Source organism: Eleutherodactylus coqui, chromosome 4 (assembly GCF_035609145.1).
Source record: "Eleutherodactylus coqui strain aEleCoq1 chromosome 4, aEleCoq1.hap1, whole genome shotgun sequence".
NCBI classification, from domain to species: domain Eukaryota; kingdom Metazoa; phylum Chordata; class Amphibia; order Anura; family Eleutherodactylidae; genus Eleutherodactylus; species Eleutherodactylus coqui.
In genome coordinates this window covers 286,670,141-286,688,142 of record NC_089840.1, presented here as the reverse complement: position 1 = coordinate 286,688,142, position 18,002 = coordinate 286,670,141, and the positions used below count along the sequence as shown (strand labels likewise).

Sequence of the window (18,002 nt, the reverse complement as noted above, 5' to 3'; positions counted from 1 at the left end):
GTTCTCTAAGAGTTCGGAGAGGAGCGTTCCTCCATAAGGCCACTGTTAGGCATTTGAATGAAGCTTCAGGGTCTCTTTGGTATTGCCAAATTTTTCTTGGGATCCTGTGTCCTAGCGAATGGTAGGAGTTGAAGCCAGGCCATCACTGATGCATTGATGGAGGGGCACTTTCAGACAGGGAAAAAGGGAACCAGAGACACTGCTATGAGTAGGTTTTTCATGGATTTGCCCTCTGTTTGGTGTCTTTTTAGTTGTGGACAGCTAACATCTTCAGTTAGGAAAAAACTGAGTGTAAGTTGCCTGATTTGGTTTGCTTGGTAGGAGGCCTACAGATTCCCAACCCTTCTTTCTCGTGTTGGCAAGAATTGGATTATTACTGTACTGCTTGGAGTGGTCACTTCCAGGAGGGGGCTTCTGTTCATCACACCGCCCTCCTCCAGACTAAGTGCTGTTCTTGTACTGTTTTTCCTTTACTTCATTTCTGACATCACCGTTACATGTTCTAGGAGCACAGGATTTTTGTTTGATACCCCATTGGTAGTCTGACAAAGAATTTCTCTACTGTCTTTCTGTGTCATATCAGTCACAATATGTGCCAGACATATACACTGATAAGGAGACTGAACAGTGCATAAATGATGCTTGCATGTCCAATATGGTGCATTGCTACAACTATAGCCTACCTTAGCTCCCTTGATAAAGCCTTGTAGTGAAACATGTTGGGAGGGCATGTGTTATATGTTTTTTTAGATTAGGTTTAGGGATGGATCCACTATACAATATGTTTTTGGATAGCTAGGCATCTAGGCAGTCTTTTTGTGGTTTAATAACGACTTCTGACTGCCAAAAGTCACACCATTTCTCAATGGTGCATGCTGTGTGTGTGTTCTAGAGCAGTGTTCCCCAACTCCAGTCCTCCGGGGCCAACATGTCATGTTTTCGGGATTTCCTCAGTATTGCACAGGTGATGTAATTATTGTGGGTGCCTCAGACATTGCACAGGTGTTCTTGCCATAGGATATCCTGAAAACATGACCTGTTGGTGGTCCCTGAGGACTGGAGTTGGGGACTCCTGTTCTAGAGATCACTCTGACACTGATAATCTCTATAACAGCTGTGTTCAATGCACAGCAATGTACTGGATAACACATCATTGCAGCATACTGGCACAGCAGCTTATATGCTATATGAATATACAGAGATCTCTCTGATATTTTCAGCCTATATCACAACTGTGATTTAGACATACTTAGCATAGCAATTTACTGAATCTTATATCTTGGCTTCTTCTTATAGCATCTTTATACTGGGACCCTGTGCGTCCCAGTATTGGCTGCTTGCAGTTATGTTGTTTTCCTGAGGACAGCATGCTATAATATGATAGTGGCTATAAATGACTGCCCTTTCAGCTTACCTAGGAAACATATAATCAGGCTGCTTGCATAGTACCTCTATTAACTCACACTTTTGTATCACCCTTTCAGCTTGCCTAGCTAACATACACTTAGTTCCTCTTGAATATAGTCCAGATCTAGTTTAGCCACCTACTCCTTTATTTTAAAGTGTCTTTGTCCTTTTTTGAGCGCATATATGTTAATAAAGTGTGCAATTAATTATTTTCTGTTTGGGAGGGTAAAACTCTTAGGCAATTTTCTTGATAATTGTTTGCTTAGCCTGGTAAACCCTAGGGCTCTCTCCTTTCCTTACAGCATACAGGCACAAAGATTTTCACTGTCACAGTTGTCATTGAGTTCATATGTTATCACCTTGCCTTCATACCCATCAAAACCACATCTTGTCAAGAACTCCAATAGCTTTTTCATCATTCTCTCCCACACAATCTGCTTGGTGGTCTTCCAGCCCTGTTTAACACTATTTTTTAGCACATCACCCATAGCTTACCTCAGGTTTCTCTGTCTCTTATGGCCCAGGTCTGGCTTGTCTCCCCTCTCTCTGCACACATAAATACTTACAGTTTCATCTTCTGGTCACAATTTAGAGAACCCCTCTGGAGCTGTTTCTTCCACAACTCATGGCACAGGTCTGTATTTTTGAAAACAAGCTTTTGCCTCAGTATCAACAGCCTGTTCAGCTCACAGTAATTGAAGAAATGCTAAATGTGAGCCTTATGCAACTCTCAGTAGTAGTAGTATACAACAACAAGGTACTTCCTCCTGGGTGATATACTCAAACAACAAGCTGCTTAGCACTTCTGTTGTCCTGCTTCAATCTCAGATTCTATGGTCAATACAGAAGGACACACACTCGGGAGAGCAGAGAAAAAGAAAACCCAACCCTTCCTCTTAATGCGTATATACCAAATTTGCCAAAATTCAATTGCTATCGATCATCTACAGTGTTAAATCGAAACAATTTTTTGTACATTTTACAACACAGTCACTACGTATTAGACGTCCACTGTCTTCTAAGGAATGTCAGTCAGATTTGGAAGAAGAAGGGGGAAGTGAGATATCATTCTCTAACAACCACGCGCTCCAAAGCAGACCAGACTTCCTAACTAACTCTAACTACCTCTTCCTTTCAGTCCCTTGAACTTTGCTATTCATTTACTCAATCTTTTTCTCAGGCAATAATATGCATTCACAGCACTCACCTCACAAATGGCCGGACAACATTCTCGTACAGATTCCAAAATTACCCAAAAACATACCGGCCTGTTGGGTTCTTTGCATGGATCAAAGCATGATTATAATATTCCCTCCGTCTCCAGTGCAGATAGGCAAATCACAGCTGCAGAGAAAGACAGACAATTTGTAAGAAATAAAGTTTCTTACTTTTTCATTTGTAGAGCGCACTCTGTCTCTGTCTCCCAGGGGAGTGAAAAGCACTGAATTCTTCGCTGGGGCCTGGAGTAAGACCCAATGCCCTTGTTGGGCAGCAAATGTTAGTGAAAGCTTAAAGCTTGCATTCCCAAGTATGCTTCTGGGTTTCAAATTAGTTATTTGTTTGTTCAAGCTCAGAAATAACTTGTTATACCACAACACAACTGAATGCGATCAAAAGTTACCTATGAATTGACAGGCAACAGTTTTTATAGAGGCACATGCTTCAATTACAATAATTCAAATTTATTATATTGATTTATTACCATTGGTTCATAAAAAAAAAAAAACACAAATATGAATATGCATGATAAAGAATTTAACATCTAAATCACCAAATACACGCATTGTAATCATATATGATTGACTTCTTGGAACACGGGTACAGGAATGTATAACAATAAAATGTTTGATATAAATATTTTGAACATGTGTGAACAGTGAGGAACAAATCATCTTGACATGCCAGTCAGTCTGGATGCTTCATAGCTATCTCCTGGCAGCTCTGGCCTCGCTGTTCACTCAAGGCTTTTTGAGCAACTATTTAATATCTACAAATTCTCATTTTAAAATGAATGCAAATGAAAGAGGCATACATCATGGCTACCTGCTACAAAATGGCTATGCATAGGAAAGAACATGGAGTCAAATTCATTTCACTAACAGTCTCTGACATTGTAAATGCACCTACATTGGAAATGTGATACCCTGTAAGCAAATACATTTACCCTTTAAGCAAATTTGTTATTAATCTTATTCTGTTTGCAATGCACTTATCAGACGTGTCAAGCGCATTAATACAAATGTATTTATCTACCAAACTTTCCTTAGGCACTGCACTCAGCTTTCCACACAGCACTGTATTTTTTCCTTAGCATTCTGTAATCTCTCAGACCTTTGATTCTTACTCACTCCTTTCCTGAGGAGGGATTACGTACTCTTTTCTTTTTACTTCATCTAGCTTCACCCCTTTGAATTCAGCTAATTGTTTGACTGTCTTCACTCACACTTGATCGTTCCTGTTCACCAACACACACATTCCATATACAACACATACACTCATACTGTGTATGAGAAACCTTTCCCCCTTTTGGGGAAATGGGAGGAGTCAACCAGGAAGAATCACAGCACAATCATGCACATGTCTATTCAATTTAAGGAAGCAGTGGTTAGTTTTCCAGCGAGCCAAGATTTTGCTTTCCCTCCCTTTTTTGTGTCCCAGAGACACACACTCATGAAGTTTTAGCAACTGAAATTTACAGGTCCCACCTTTTGCTGCTTAGCATTATGCTCACATCGTTAAAGCTGAGGAGATAAGAGAAAGCAGAAGCAACAACAAAGCACAGTACTGCAGCTTTTTTTATACACATAATAGCTTTTTCAGCCCTACCTCAATGGCTTCCCAAGCCCATAAACTGAATCAAGCAGACGCTGATCTGAAAGATTATTTTGGTTCTACCCCATCGGTAGTCTGACAAAGAATTTCTCTACTGTCTCGTCTTTCTGTGTCGTCAGTCAAAATGTGTGCCGGACGTATACACTGATGAGGAGAATGAACCGCAATTGCTGCTTGCATGTCCAATATGGTACATTGCTAAATTGCTATGTACTGTCAGCATGTAGTCAGGATTCTCTCTGTTACAGTTGTCATTTAACTTCATGTGTTATCACCTTGCCCTCATACTTTTCAAAACCACATCTTGTCACCTTCCCTGTCAGCTTTCTGCTCTTTCTCCCACACAATTTGTTTGGTGGTCTTCCTGTTCTGTTCAACGCTATTTCTTTCCCATCAACCAATATCTAGGGGGTTGCTTACTTTGTGTTTGAGTTTATTATCTATTAGGAAGGGAATGTTCTTGACTCTTTTGTTTTACTGTGTTTGCCATCATTCTCCTGTAATTGTTGTTGGCCATGTAATGCATGGTTTGAATGCTCTTATTTATTTTCCATATCACCTTGCCTCTCTGGATACTGGAAAAGCTGAACTTCTCAATATTTTATATTTTCCCTTCCTCCCTCACATCTGAGAGGTCTCTGATATGCATTTGGCTTCAGGAAGTCTTTGATCATGATGGCAATAAAGTAAAGCTACATCTACACGGCAAGATGATCACTCACATTTCACTCAAACGGTAGTTTGAGTGACAGTTTTTGTTTTTTTTTAAATCAAAGAATTTTTATTGGCATTTGGTTCATACAACATGTACAAGGATTAGATAATTGTTTCGCAATCAATGTTTTACAGAGTTGCATGTTACAACTTATTTCTAAACGGGGAAAAAGGAAAGTTGGAGGGAAGGAGAAGGGGGGGCAGGGGAAAATCAGGAAATAGACTTAACCTTAAAGGAGTTGTCCGCCGGCGAAACTGATTTTTTTTTTCCCCAATGAATGCCCTGTAGTGGAGAAGCATCACACATTACAGCTTTAACCATGAAAAATGATATTTTGCTCACCTTTTTATTCCTTTTCTTACCTTATAAAGTTTGCCTGAAGGATTTTTCAAAGATGGCGCCGCTGGGTAGTTCCCATGATGCACTGCTGCCTCTCTCTCCTCAGTGCGCGCTCCCGATGACACCGGCCACATGACTGGAGGACCGGCATCATGCACGCTTCATTGCTTTGAATGGAGCCAGCAGCCGGCTGGCCCCATTCAAAGTAATGAGAGAGCAGGGAGAGCAGTGCGATCTGCTCCTACAGCTCTGACAGCTGTTAGCAGGAGTTTCCTTCATCTCCCCGGCATGTCCCCTCATCACTGGACACTGCAGTGTCACAGCCTCCAGTGATGAGGGAACATGCTGGGGAAGATGAAATAATCTACTGCTACACCTGTCAGAGCTGTAGGAGCAGATCCTGATCTCTAGCAGCACTTTCAATAGCTGACGATCGTCGGCTATTGAAAGTGAAAGTAGCACCAAGCATGCCCTACACACACATACACATGCCCCCCCCCCCCCTTCTGACAGCCCGGCCGACACCAGCAGCACACACACCCTCCCCCCCCCTTCTGCGAGAGCCCGGCCGTCCACTTACCCCCCCGGGACTCCTGACAGCCCGGTCACCACCAGCAACACACACACCCCTCTCCCCCCTGCGAGAGCCCGGCCGTCCACTTATCCCCCCCCCCCCCGGGACTCCTGACAGCCCGGCCACCACCAGCAGCACACACCCCCCCCTGCGAGAGCCCGCCCCCCCCCCCCCCCGGGACTCCTGACTGCCCGGTCACCACCACCAGCAGCACACACACACACACCCCTCTGCCTCCCCCCCCCCCTGCGAGAGCCCGGCCGTCCACTTACCTTACAGATGCCAGCAGCCGCGCGCCCCCTGGGAGAGGTTCCCAGCAGCTGAAGTTCTACTGCACATGCGCAGTAGAGAGCAGAAGTGAGAAGCGCGTCCCCGACGTCCCGTCAAGACCTGGAGCCGGCCCGACAAGAAAAGAAGATTTCTTGTCGTAACCAGGGACGACCGAGGAGCAACACAGGGGGGGGCACCCCTACAGGTAAGTCAATAACTTCTGTTTGCCTCATTTACCATGCACAATGTATATTACAAAGTGCATTGTATTGGGCAAACAGAAGTAATGAGATCTAATGTTTATGGCCGGACAACCCCTTTAACTCTAAGGTACCTAAACTCGTTGACACTGTATTTTCGAATGATGCTCCTATAAAGTCTTTGTTCTTGTTGGTCCGAAGAAAATACTCTTGTGGGTAGGCTTTGCGGTAGGGGATGAGATGGCCCCCGTCCCCCTGGAATATTTGGTGTGTTCCCTCATATCCTCCATTAGGCAGGGTTAGCGGGTAGGCGGTGCAGGATGGGAAGATAGAGGGGAGGGGAAGGGGCAAGGGGTAGAGGATGGAGAAGATGGGGACTAGTTCCCGACTAGTCGTAGCCTATTGGCATTTTCATTGCTTGGGCCCACACTGCCCAATTTTTACGAAACTGGGGTAGTGTGTCTTTTTGATGGGCAATCAATCTTTCGTGTACACAGTTTAATGAGACAATATCCTGCATTTCTTCTATAGATGGAATATGTTTGGATCTCCAATTCCTCGCTATGAGACCTCGCGATGCATGTAGTATGTGAGATACTATTACTCTGTGGTTTCTGGGTGTGTTTCCTATACCTATTAAAAGCAGAGCAAATTGAGGTTTTAATTTGTTTGAGGTGTGTAGCAGGTTGGAGATATATTGTGAAATTTTAGTCCAGTATTGGCGTATGTGGGGGCAGGACCAGAATATGTGGAGTAGAGACCCGGTTCCCCCACAACCTCTCCAGCAAAGAGGTGAGATGTCTTTTTTCATCTGTGACAATCTTAATGGAGAGCAATACCCTCTGGTTAAAAGTTTTTGGTATTGTTCCCAGTGAGAGGCGCAGGCGGAGGACTTGTGGGCCCATTTAAGGGCATCGCACCACATGTTTTGAGAGAATTTCTTATTCAAGTCTTTTTCCCAGTTTAGGAAATTTATCGTTTTCTTGAAAAATTGGATGCCAGAAAGACAGGTGCATATGGTTTTTGTTATTTTTTTCTGTGTTGCTATTTTTGCGTTTAACAGGTCGTTAAGAGGGTCTGGAAGGGATACGGAGGTGGCTTTATGAGCTTTTAAGTAGTTGCAGATACGGAGATATGTATATTGTTCTGATGGGGGAACTGCATATTTTTCCTGTATCTGTCGAAAGTCAAGTAGGTTGCTACCCTGGAACAGGTCTGAAATAGTCATGGATGCTTTGTGTGGCCAGTTGTGAAAGGAGAGGTCTGGGATTAAGTGTTTTAGGGTGCGAAGTGGGAGAGGGATTGTTGTTGTGCTTTGTTCTGCTTTTACACCTCCTCCTATTGTGTGCCATGCTTGTAGTGAGGCCTTCACTGACGGGAGGAGTTGTGGGTCTCCTTGAAGTTGTATTGAGTTAGCTAAGAGATAAGTCTTCCAGTTGGGAGCTCCTGTTGTGGTTGATTCAATAGTCGCCCATTTTTTATCAGTCTCAGAGTTAAACCAGTGTCTGGTCTGGTCGATTAAGAAGGTTTTATGGTAGTTTCGGAGGTTGGGAATGCCCAATCCTCCGAATTTCAGAGGCCTGTTTAGGATAGAAAATGCCACTCTGGGTTTTGCTCCTCTCCATATGAACTTGCACATTTGCTGGTGAAATGTGGCAAATATGGAGTCCGGGATAGGTACCGCGATGGTCCTGAAGTAGTACAAAATTCGAGGAAGTATATTCATTTTGTACAGTATCACCCTGCCCATCCAGCTGGGCTCGTATGTGGAGAGGCGATCTAGTTCTTTTTGTATTGAGGTCTTCAAGAAGGGAAAGTTTGCTGAAGGGAGGGCGTCAGCTGAGGGAGTTAGGGCGATTCCTAAGTAGGGTAGGGAGTCAGCGCACCAGAGTGACAGTTTTGAGGGATCACTTTCCTTGAGCTCTTAAATAGCTAATTAGCTACTTAAAGGGGTGGTCTCGCGAAAGCAAGTGGGTCTATACACTTCTGTATGGCCATATTAATGCACTTTGTAATATACATCGTGCATTAAATATGAGCCATACAGAAGTTATTCACTTACCTGCTCCGTTGCTAGCGTCCCCGTTGCCATGGTTCCGTCTAACTTCGGTGTCTTCTTGCTTTTTTAGACGCGCTTGCGCAGATGCATCTTCTCCCTTCGGCTGGTCTTGGAAGCATCGGAGTTTTGGCTCCGCCCCCTTTTCGCGTCATCGCGTAGCTCCGCCCCCGTCATGTGCCGATTCCAGCCAATCAGGAGGCTGGAACCGGCACACGTCATGGGGCGGAGCTACGCGATGATGCGTACAAGGGGGCGGAGCCAAAATGCCGATGCTGCCGAGCGGAGCCGAAGGGAGAAGAAGGGAGAAGACGGATCTGCGCAAGCGCGTCTAAAAAGGCAAGAAGACACCGAAGTTAGACGGAACCATGGCAACGGGGACGCTAGCAACGGAGCAGGTAAGTGAATAACTTCTGTATGGCTCATATTTAATGCACGATGTATATTACAAAGTGCATTAATATGGCCATACAGAAGTGTATAGACCCACTTGCTTTCGCGAGACCACCCCTTTAAGAGCTTATTAGTGTGTGCATTAAGGTTCCCCCTGTTTGCAGAAGACAGCTTTGTTCTCAGAGCTCTTAGTGGGTATCCCGCTGAGCTGATAGTGCCGAGAACAGCAGGAGCTGCTTTGTTCTCAGAGCTATCACTAAAAGCTCTGTGCGGGATACCAGCTGAAAGAATGCTGGTATGCCACTGAGAACTCTCTTATCAGCACCGAACAGAGTGCGGTGCTGATAAGAGAGTGATCGCTGACTTTTAGCTTGCTAAAAGTTAGCGATGAACGAATAGTGCATGAAAAGTGCACAATGGCCGCGCGTTTACATGCAATTTTTATCACTCAAAAGATGGCTTTTGAGCGAATTTTGAGCGATAATCGTTGTGTCTTAATAGGCCTTAAGCAAGGGACAGGAGGATAGTAAATACCCCCTGCTAGCGAGAATTGACACCTCTGGTATTACCCACAGACATCCTGGCTCCAAGATTCAAATCAGAAGAAAATCTCTTAATAAGCATTATTGGTTGTGCGAAGGTCCTAGCCTCATATGAATTATATTAACGGAATCAGGCAGGCCAGCCGAATAAAATGCATCTACACAAATTGAGGTGCGGACCCAGAACACCTTCCAAATGGTGTATCCGTGTACCTAGCTATAATTTCCAGGTCATACTTTTTATTGCTGAGTAGATAAACTCATGATGGGAAATATGACAGGTATATTCCCGATCAGATTATCTCCTGCCGAGATATGGCACAAATAGGGAATTATGGTTTTTCCACAGATACCTCCACCTCCACCCCACCCCTCCTGAATGACCCCAGAGAGGGTGGATGGAGGTGTGTTCTGGGGAAACCTTTAAGAACCCGGAAGGGGGGGGGGATAGGTCCTGGGAGTCAGACCTTCAGAGGTCCGCCACAGTGTATGGACTGTCCTGTTTTTTCCTGTGACTCTGCACAAATCAGAACCCTGGGCTGAGCATCCCAAATCCGATATCTTTCTGTTATTTTCCCCTTGTTTTATTTTAAGTACTGTCTGTTGTGTATGCCTATAAATCTTGTCTTCATTGTAACATCCTTTTCTGTATATTTTTACATACATATTGATATTTAGCACTGCTAGTATTTTTTAGAATAAATCTACAGTTTATTAGTTGAACCTTGTCCGTTTTAAAAGGAACCATAACTATGAAAATGTGTTCATAATTCATAGTCTGGTTTTCAGCTAACTTTTAAAAGCTGGTGGTGGCTGCGAGTGTGTGTGGGTATTCCAGAATGCTGGAGACATAAGACTGGATCAGGGGGTCACTTGAGCTTTCATTCTGCATGTGGGTCAGAAGCCTGGGAAAGCTGGGTACAAATCCGCTTGTATTCAAACAATTCTATGCTTGCAACTCCGCTGGAGTGATCAATGGAAGCTCTGCCGTCAAAAGCGGTTATAGCAGCAAGAGCAGTTGGAGTAGTTGATCCTTGACATATTGGCGACAGAGGTGGGATAGGTCGGGTCCCCCCTCTCTCTCCCTGAAAGAGAACTCCTCTGTTGCTTCCACTTTTACAGCAGTTTAAGATTGGGGTTATTGTCGGGTCTGTTTTAGTCTATCCATCCTTATTCTGAAATGGTGTGTTTTGGACCACTCCTGAGATAGGCAAGTAGTTTTGTTCCTTAGTATTGATACCTTATTTTTATAGTGTGTCTTGGCCTTCTTTGGGCTTTGAGAGAACTTAAGGGATGACGTCTTTAACTATTATGAGCTTTGTTGGAAATCCCCATTTGTATGGGATGCTATTTTCCTGGAGAAGGGAGGTGATAGGATTGTATTTTTTGCTTGCAAGAATAGTTGCCTGGGATAAGTCGGCAAAGATTTGGATCTTATCGTAGGGCTGTGGAAGATTCCCTCACTGCTTGCATCATACTTTCTATGATATAAAAGAAATGTACACGTTCTACGATGTCCCTAGGAACATTCTCAGATATTGTTTTTGGACGTGGTAGCCTGTGAACCCTATCCATGATTAGTTCCTCCTGTTTGGAGTCTGGGAGCAGCATTTTGATAAGACGATTTATGAATTCTGGGAGATCCACCGAGGAGAGTGTTATTGCTAGCCTGGCATTTTTATGTTGTGTCTCCTTCTATCCTCGAGCTCTGCTAGCTTTAGTTTGATACTTTCAGGATCATCAGCTATACTATAATGTGCGTCAACTAATTTGTTATGTAAATTTGTTAGTTTACCCATCTTAGCCTCCAGATGATCCACTCTGCCCCCTAGTGCATTAATGGTGGAATTAAGTTTAGCGTTCAGTGAGGTTATGTCCTTTTACAAAGAGCGCCTCAGAGCTATTATCATATCTCTGATGAAGCATTCTGATGCTGCCTTGGTGCTGCAGAAAATTTGTAAGTAAAGGATCTTCTTCCTCTGGGGCTTTGTGATGACTTATCTGCAATTGCTGTGTCAGGCAGAGCTGGAGGCTCCTTTGCTCTATAGTTTCCCAAACTCTATTCCTCAGGGATCCCCACAGGTCATGTTTTCAGGATATCCTATAGTAAGAACACCTGTCTGTGAGGCACTCACAATAATTAGATCACCTGTACAATATTGAGAAAATCCAGAAATCATGACCTGTGGGTGTCCATGAAGACTGGAGTTTGGGAAATACTGCTCTATAGGGTGATTGCTGCTCTATTCTGTCTTTTGTGGAATTTGGGCTGTCCCTGCAAGGTGGCGACGGCTCTGCATTTGGCCATGTGCTTGGAAGACTGTCCTCCTCCTCTCTCTGCTCTCCCTGCTGCTACTGTCTGCCATTTGATCAGGGAGCAGGAAATCTCCTCCGTCCACTGCTCCCAGCATCAGTTTCTTCACCACAGTGGGTCCCACTGCTGTCCGCTCTGATGCGCTTTCCTGATCACAGGCTATGAGGAAGTCTGTGAGCTGGTTTTGCCCCCACTTCATCTGCCTCCTTTCTTAGCTTTCACTTTTAGCTGTCTCTGCAGCTGTGAGGTGAGCCATGGGTTATTTTATTCTGTTGCCTGGAGGTACGGAGCTTCACTCTCATGCTGCTGCTTCCTTCTCCATCCAGGCCACGCCCCCCCAGAGCTTTACTGGGTTTTAATAGTACTATAATAGCAATATCATAAAAGAAGTAGGCAGTTCTCCAAAAGGGCCTGTTGTAGCGTGTCTTGAATTAATGTGGAAGAAATCATATAATATTTTGCAGTGCGGGTTGTTATGGATGTGGCAATACCAAATTTGTGTAGATTTTTTGTTTGTTATATTTTGTCAATGATGAAAGCCTCGTGTAAGGGCTACAGACAAACTTATGGTGTCATAATGCCAAAAATGTTAGCTTCACAATGACATCAGAAGCATATCAATAGCTCTGATACAACCGGAGCTAAAGCCATTTAAAACAGAACAAACTCCGTCCAAAACTGTAATGTTCTTTTCTTGCAGAATGGACAGATATTGAAACAAACTCCTGGGGGGTTGATGACCCAGCTATGTTTTTCATTGTCTTGTTAAAAGTGCCATCACATCTTTATTTTTTTTTTTTTGTCGACATAGCCATATGAGGGCTTGTTTTCTTAAGGACAAGTTGTATATTTACTGGCACCACTTTGTTTTGTGGGTTATTTTTTTTATTTTACATTGGATTTTTTTCACTAAGCTGTTATTGAACATTTCTGAACACTTTGTTTTAATCTCTCAAGGTTGACTTGAAGATTTGATTAGTACATTTCTAAAATAATCCAATGCATTATTTTAATGCAGTATACTATGTATATGCCGTAGCCTATTAGGCTTTGACAGTGCTGAGATCTGAAAGGCTGAGATATATGACGGACACGGAGGCTTTTGTTAGGCTTCCTGCTGCCATGGTAACCCATCATCATGATCACATCATGTGGTGCTGATGGGGGACACCCCTCTCCCTCTTACCCATTTACATGCAGCTTATAATTGCTATTGATTGAGGCATAGAAAAGATTAAATGGTCGGGAATGGAGGTTTCTCTACTCTCAGCCGTTACAGTAGGACCCCGGCTGTGAGTAGACCACCAAAAAACACCCAATTTGCACCTACTAGATTACAGGAGCTTTAAACCTGCACCATAAATTTACCATAGCATGGGTTTAAAGTACAGTACTAAATGCTGTATTATTACAGGATTGTGTATGATTTTGCATTGTCTTCTCTTTTTTCGATCCAGGATCCTCGGCTGATATTTTATATGCCAGGTGATTTTCCTGATTGACTCGACAAGGATGGAGAGGAACCGGGACAAGATGGCGGAGAGTATATTCAACCTCACCCTAGAGATACTCTTCCAGCTTACAGGAGAGGTGAGAGATTCTGGGGATGACGTCACGTTCCATCATTCTTATCTCTGTCAGTCTCTGGTCACATCTACGGCAGAGGATTTACTGCCGATTCATCATAAATGCTGGAAAATAATAGAGCCGGCTGGGCAGTTTTGCTAGTAAAATGACAGATACCCAACAGATCTATTATAAGGCAATGGGGTTCTTGGGTGCTGCTGATGTCGACTATATAATAGATCTGACACTCGATGAGTAGAACAAAGAAATTGATGAACACAGAGGTGAACAGAACCTTAATAACACATGGATATAATAGAGACATGAAGGACTCTGGAAATGCCTGCAGTGATATTGATGGATGTATATCCCCATAAACAGGATTACACGGTAGTGAAGAAGACCTCTAGTGATGGCTGTCAGGCCCCGGTGTCTGATGGATGGGGAAGACCTCTGAGCCCAATCACAGGGCCTCCACCTCACCCCCTGATACTAGAGGAGATCAATGAGCAGAAGATCCTAGAACTCACCAACAAGATGATTGAGCTGCTGACTGGAGAGGTGACGCTGCTGGGAATGCTGGGACATTATACAGTAACGCTGTGGCGGTATAACGTGTCTGGGTGATGACAGTATCATTGTGTTGTCAGGTTCCTATAAGGTGTCAGGACATCACTGTTTATTTCTCTATGGAGGAGTGGGAGTATTTAGAAGGCCACAAGAATCTGTACAAGGACGTCATGATGGAGGACCACCAGTTCCTCCCACCACCAGGTAATAAACAGGACTAAATCCACACGGCCTTTATTATTTGTATGTAGAGAATTAATTTAGTGGCTGTCTGTGTTTTCTGCAGGTAGATCCAGTAAGAGAACAGCAGCGGAGAGATGTCCCCGACCTCTTCTTCCACAGGATGATCAGGTAGATGGAGAGAAGGTCTCATGAAATCTCCCCTCTGGTCTGTAGGATGGCTGGGAAGGTCTTGTGTTCAGTCTTATTATATGATTGATATTTGTGTAATGCGAAAGCTGGAGATGACAGGATTAGAGCCGACCGCAGACATTAGATCTCCACATCTTATCACTATTTTCTGGTTCTGGAGACTTCTGGTTGGAATAAAGAAGCAACAGGTTGGAGTTATACAGGAGACCTGCAGCTATTTGGCCCAGATCACTACTGCTGTCATGTCATTCCGACTCCTCATACTAATTAATGACCTTTTCTGGCCATTTAAAACCTTCCACACGACTTCTCCAACTGTGTGATGACTTTTACAATATTTATTTCACAGCTTGTGAATCCGGAAGAAGATCTGCTCCATATTGATGCTACAGAGACACATGTGAGGGGGTATCAGCCGTGTAAAGAGGAGATCCCTACAGATAACCCCCCAGGTGAGACTACATGTAGAGAAGATAATGTGTTGATTCCAGCAGTACAACAGAAATTGATCCAACTTTTTGGAAAGCCATATAAGTGCACACTCAGTAGTAGATCCTGACTTCCTGGATCCCTCAAGACAATACGAAAAGCAAGTAACAGAGCAGCACAAAGAGATTTTCAATAAAAGATGTTCAGCATCGTAAGATGCCTTCTTTATTTCTTTTCCATAAAAGCAGTGATGTTTCGGCCATGGTGCGGCCTTTGTCCTACAATGTGGAAGTACTCGGTTTCAATGGAGATGAAAAATACAGAAAGCTTTGGTCCATTAGATTGGTTGTCAGATTAGGTGCCCCATTAAATATTGTGAGAACTATTGTTGGGAAATGCTTTTAGAAATTCAATTTGTATGAATATGTAATATAGAAATATAAAAAAATATATATAATTGTTATTTTATATTCAAAAATATTAGAATCTGTTTTATTCTCGGCAGATGACGATGCCAGGAGTTCAGAGGGACATCTGATATCAACAGATTGTACAGTGGAAGAACATGATATCATACAAGATACATATGTAGAGCCTGACACTATCCCAGATATACCCTCAGTCTTTCACAGCAACGACCTATCATCTGATCCCTCTAAACAGCTTCCATCTTCTGATTCATCACAGACTAGTTGGCAACACAAAATTTACAGAAGAGATGTTGAACATGAAGGAGTTGACACAAGAAAAAAGCCATATTTATGTTCAGAATTTGGGAAAAGATTTCCCCAGAAATCACATAATATTAGACATCAGAGAACTCAAATGGTGGAGAAGCCATTTTCATGTGCAGAATGTGGGAAATGTTTTACCCAGAAATCATATCTTAGTAAACATACAAGAATTCACACAGGAGAGAAACCATTTTCATGTTCGGAATGTGGGAAATGTTTTACCGAGAAATCAGCTCTTCTTAGACATCAGAGCACTCACACTGGAGAGAAGCCATTTTTATGTTCTGAATGTGGGAAATGTTTTACGCAGAAAGCACATCTTGTTAATCATCGGAGAATTCACACAGGGGAGAAGCCATTTTCATGTTCAGAATGTGGGAAAAGTTTTACCAGGAAATCAGATTTCGTTAACCATCAGAGAAGTCACACGGGGGAGAAGTTATTTTCATGTCTTGAATGTGGGAAAAGTTTTACCAGGAAATCAAATTTCGTTAACCATCAGAGAAGTCACACGGGGGAGAAGCCATTTTCATGTTTAGAATGTGAGGCATGTTTTACCCAGAAAAGATACCTTGTTAACCATCAGAGAACTCACACAGGGGAGAAGCCATATTCATGTCCTGAATGTGGGAAAAGGTTTACTCAGAAATCAGATCTTGTTAGACATCAGAGAACTCACACGGGAGAGAAGCCATTTTCATCTTCAGAATATAAGAAATGTTTTACCGATAAAAAATGTCTTGTTAAACATCAGAGAAATCACATGGGGGAGAAGCCATATTAATATTTTGAATTTCAGCCACATTTTCTTAACCATCAAATAATTCATCAGAGAAGAAGCAATTTTTTGTTATTGTTTTAGCTATTCTTTTTAATTAATAATAATGACAATAATCTTTATTTATATAGCGCCAACATTTTCTGCAGCGCTTACAATACAGGGGAAATAACACAAAACAACGGTTACATGAAGTAATCAATTGGTGAAAACAATAGGGGTGAGGGTCCTGCTCCAACGAGCTTACATACTGCAAGTAATGGGGTGATACAGAAGGTAAAATGGCTGGAGATGTGCACTGTATGGCGAGGTGGAGAGTGAGGGATACTATACACACAAACAATGGTCAGACCGTATAGTGGCGGAATTAGGATGACTGCAGGTTCTGGTTGATTACGGTTAGCAGGGATTGTAGTCTGTGGGACAGGGAACATGTTAGCAGGTGGAGTACTGAGGGCTTTGGTTTAGGGGATATGGTATGCCTCCCTGAAGAGGTGTGTTTTTAGAGCACGCCTGAAGTTTAGTGTGTCAGTGATTGCCCGGATATTTTTTGGTAGCACGTTCCAGAGGACTGGTGCTGCTCTTGAGAAGTCTTGGAGGCGGGAATGAGAGGTTCAAATTAGAGGGGCACTCAGTCTGATTTTATTAGCAGAGCGAAGGGCCCGGGCTGGCTGGTGGATTGAGATGAGGGAAGCAATGTAGGGTAGGCGGTGCTGTGGAGCACTTTGTGGATGAGGGTAATGAGTTTAAATTGTATTCTGTATTTGACAGGCAGCCAGTGCAGTGACCGGCACAGGGCAGAGGCGTCCAAGTAGCAGCTGGACAGGAAGATAAGCCTGGCTGCTGCATTCAGGATGGATTGTAGAGGGTATAGTCTGGAGCAGGGGAGGCCTATCAGCAGCGAGTTGCAATAATTGAGCCGAGAGTGGATAGGGGTAACAGTGAGCATTTTTAACGTGTCCATGGTGAGAAAAGGGTGTATTTTAGCGATGTTCTTGAGGTGCAACTGACAGGTTTGGGCAAGAGCTTGGATGTAGGGGATGAAGGAGAGGTCAGAGTCGAATATGACCCCAAGGCAGTGGGCGTGCTGTCTGGGAGTTATGGTGGTGCCACACTTGGAGATGGAGATGTCAGGATGAGGTCGGTTACTAGAGGGTGAAAACACCAGTAGGTCAGTTTTTGAGAGGTTCAATTTTAGGTAGAGAGAGGACATAGTGTTAGAGATAGTGGACAGTCGGTGGCGTTCTGGAGGTATGTTGCTGTGATGTCCCAGGAGGACGTGTATAGCTGGGTATCATCAGCATAGAGATGGCACTGGAAACCAAATCTCCTGATGGTCTGTCCAACAGAGCCAGTGTAGATGGAGAAGAGGAGGGGGCTGAGGACCGAGCCCTGGGAGACCCCAACAGCAAGGGTAAGAGGAGGGCAGGTAGAGCCAGCAAAGCAGACAAATTGATAAATAGTACTAAAAAAATTAAAAAACATTCCTTCCTTCCCAGCACTCGTAATGACCAGCACTGTTTCTCTGCAGCTTCTAGGATTAAATTTAGCTCAATTTCCAGTGATTTAGGCCGATAGATACTGCTACTGTTGACAACAGCATCTAGAGGGTTTGGTGAGCTATTGGGCTCCCTCCTTCACCCTATCAGCATCCTCATAATGAAATCATCATGTGCCCATAATAATGGCATAATGGAATGCCATGTTTAGTGGCCTAGGGTAGTCAGTTTTTTCACTGACAGTAATATGCCTTACATTAGTGTTTCATCTAACTGATTGCATCTTCAAGTTCTTTTATCTGACAAATAAATGTGGTAAAAAATATTTCTCATCCGTATCATGGGGAGACACAGCTTAAGACCTTGTGTATAGCTACTGCCACTTGGAGGGGGACACTAAGCATACTTTTGA

The 18,002-nt window shown here is 43.4% G+C and overlaps 1 protein-coding gene across 1 annotated transcript in view; it reads left to right on the top strand.

The window, feature by feature from the left end:
* The window catches only part of LOC136626748 (zinc finger protein 850-like), a 139,613-nt gene extending 122,065 nt beyond the window's left edge, over nt 1-17,548 (top strand). The window contains exons 14-19 of the mRNA XM_066601754.1: nt 13,120-13,232; nt 13,590-13,769; nt 13,859-13,982; nt 14,065-14,129; nt 14,500-14,602; nt 15,085-17,548. Of these exons, the coding sequence (XP_066457851.1) occupies nt 13,120-13,232; nt 13,590-13,769; nt 13,859-13,982; nt 14,065-14,129; nt 14,500-14,602; nt 15,085-16,097 (1,598 nt within the window). The 3' untranslated portion in view covers nt 16,098-17,548. The remainder of the gene's footprint in view (nt 1-13,119; nt 13,233-13,589; nt 13,770-13,858; nt 13,983-14,064; nt 14,130-14,499; nt 14,603-15,084) is intronic.
* Nucleotides 17,549-18,002: the final 454 nt, after the last annotated feature.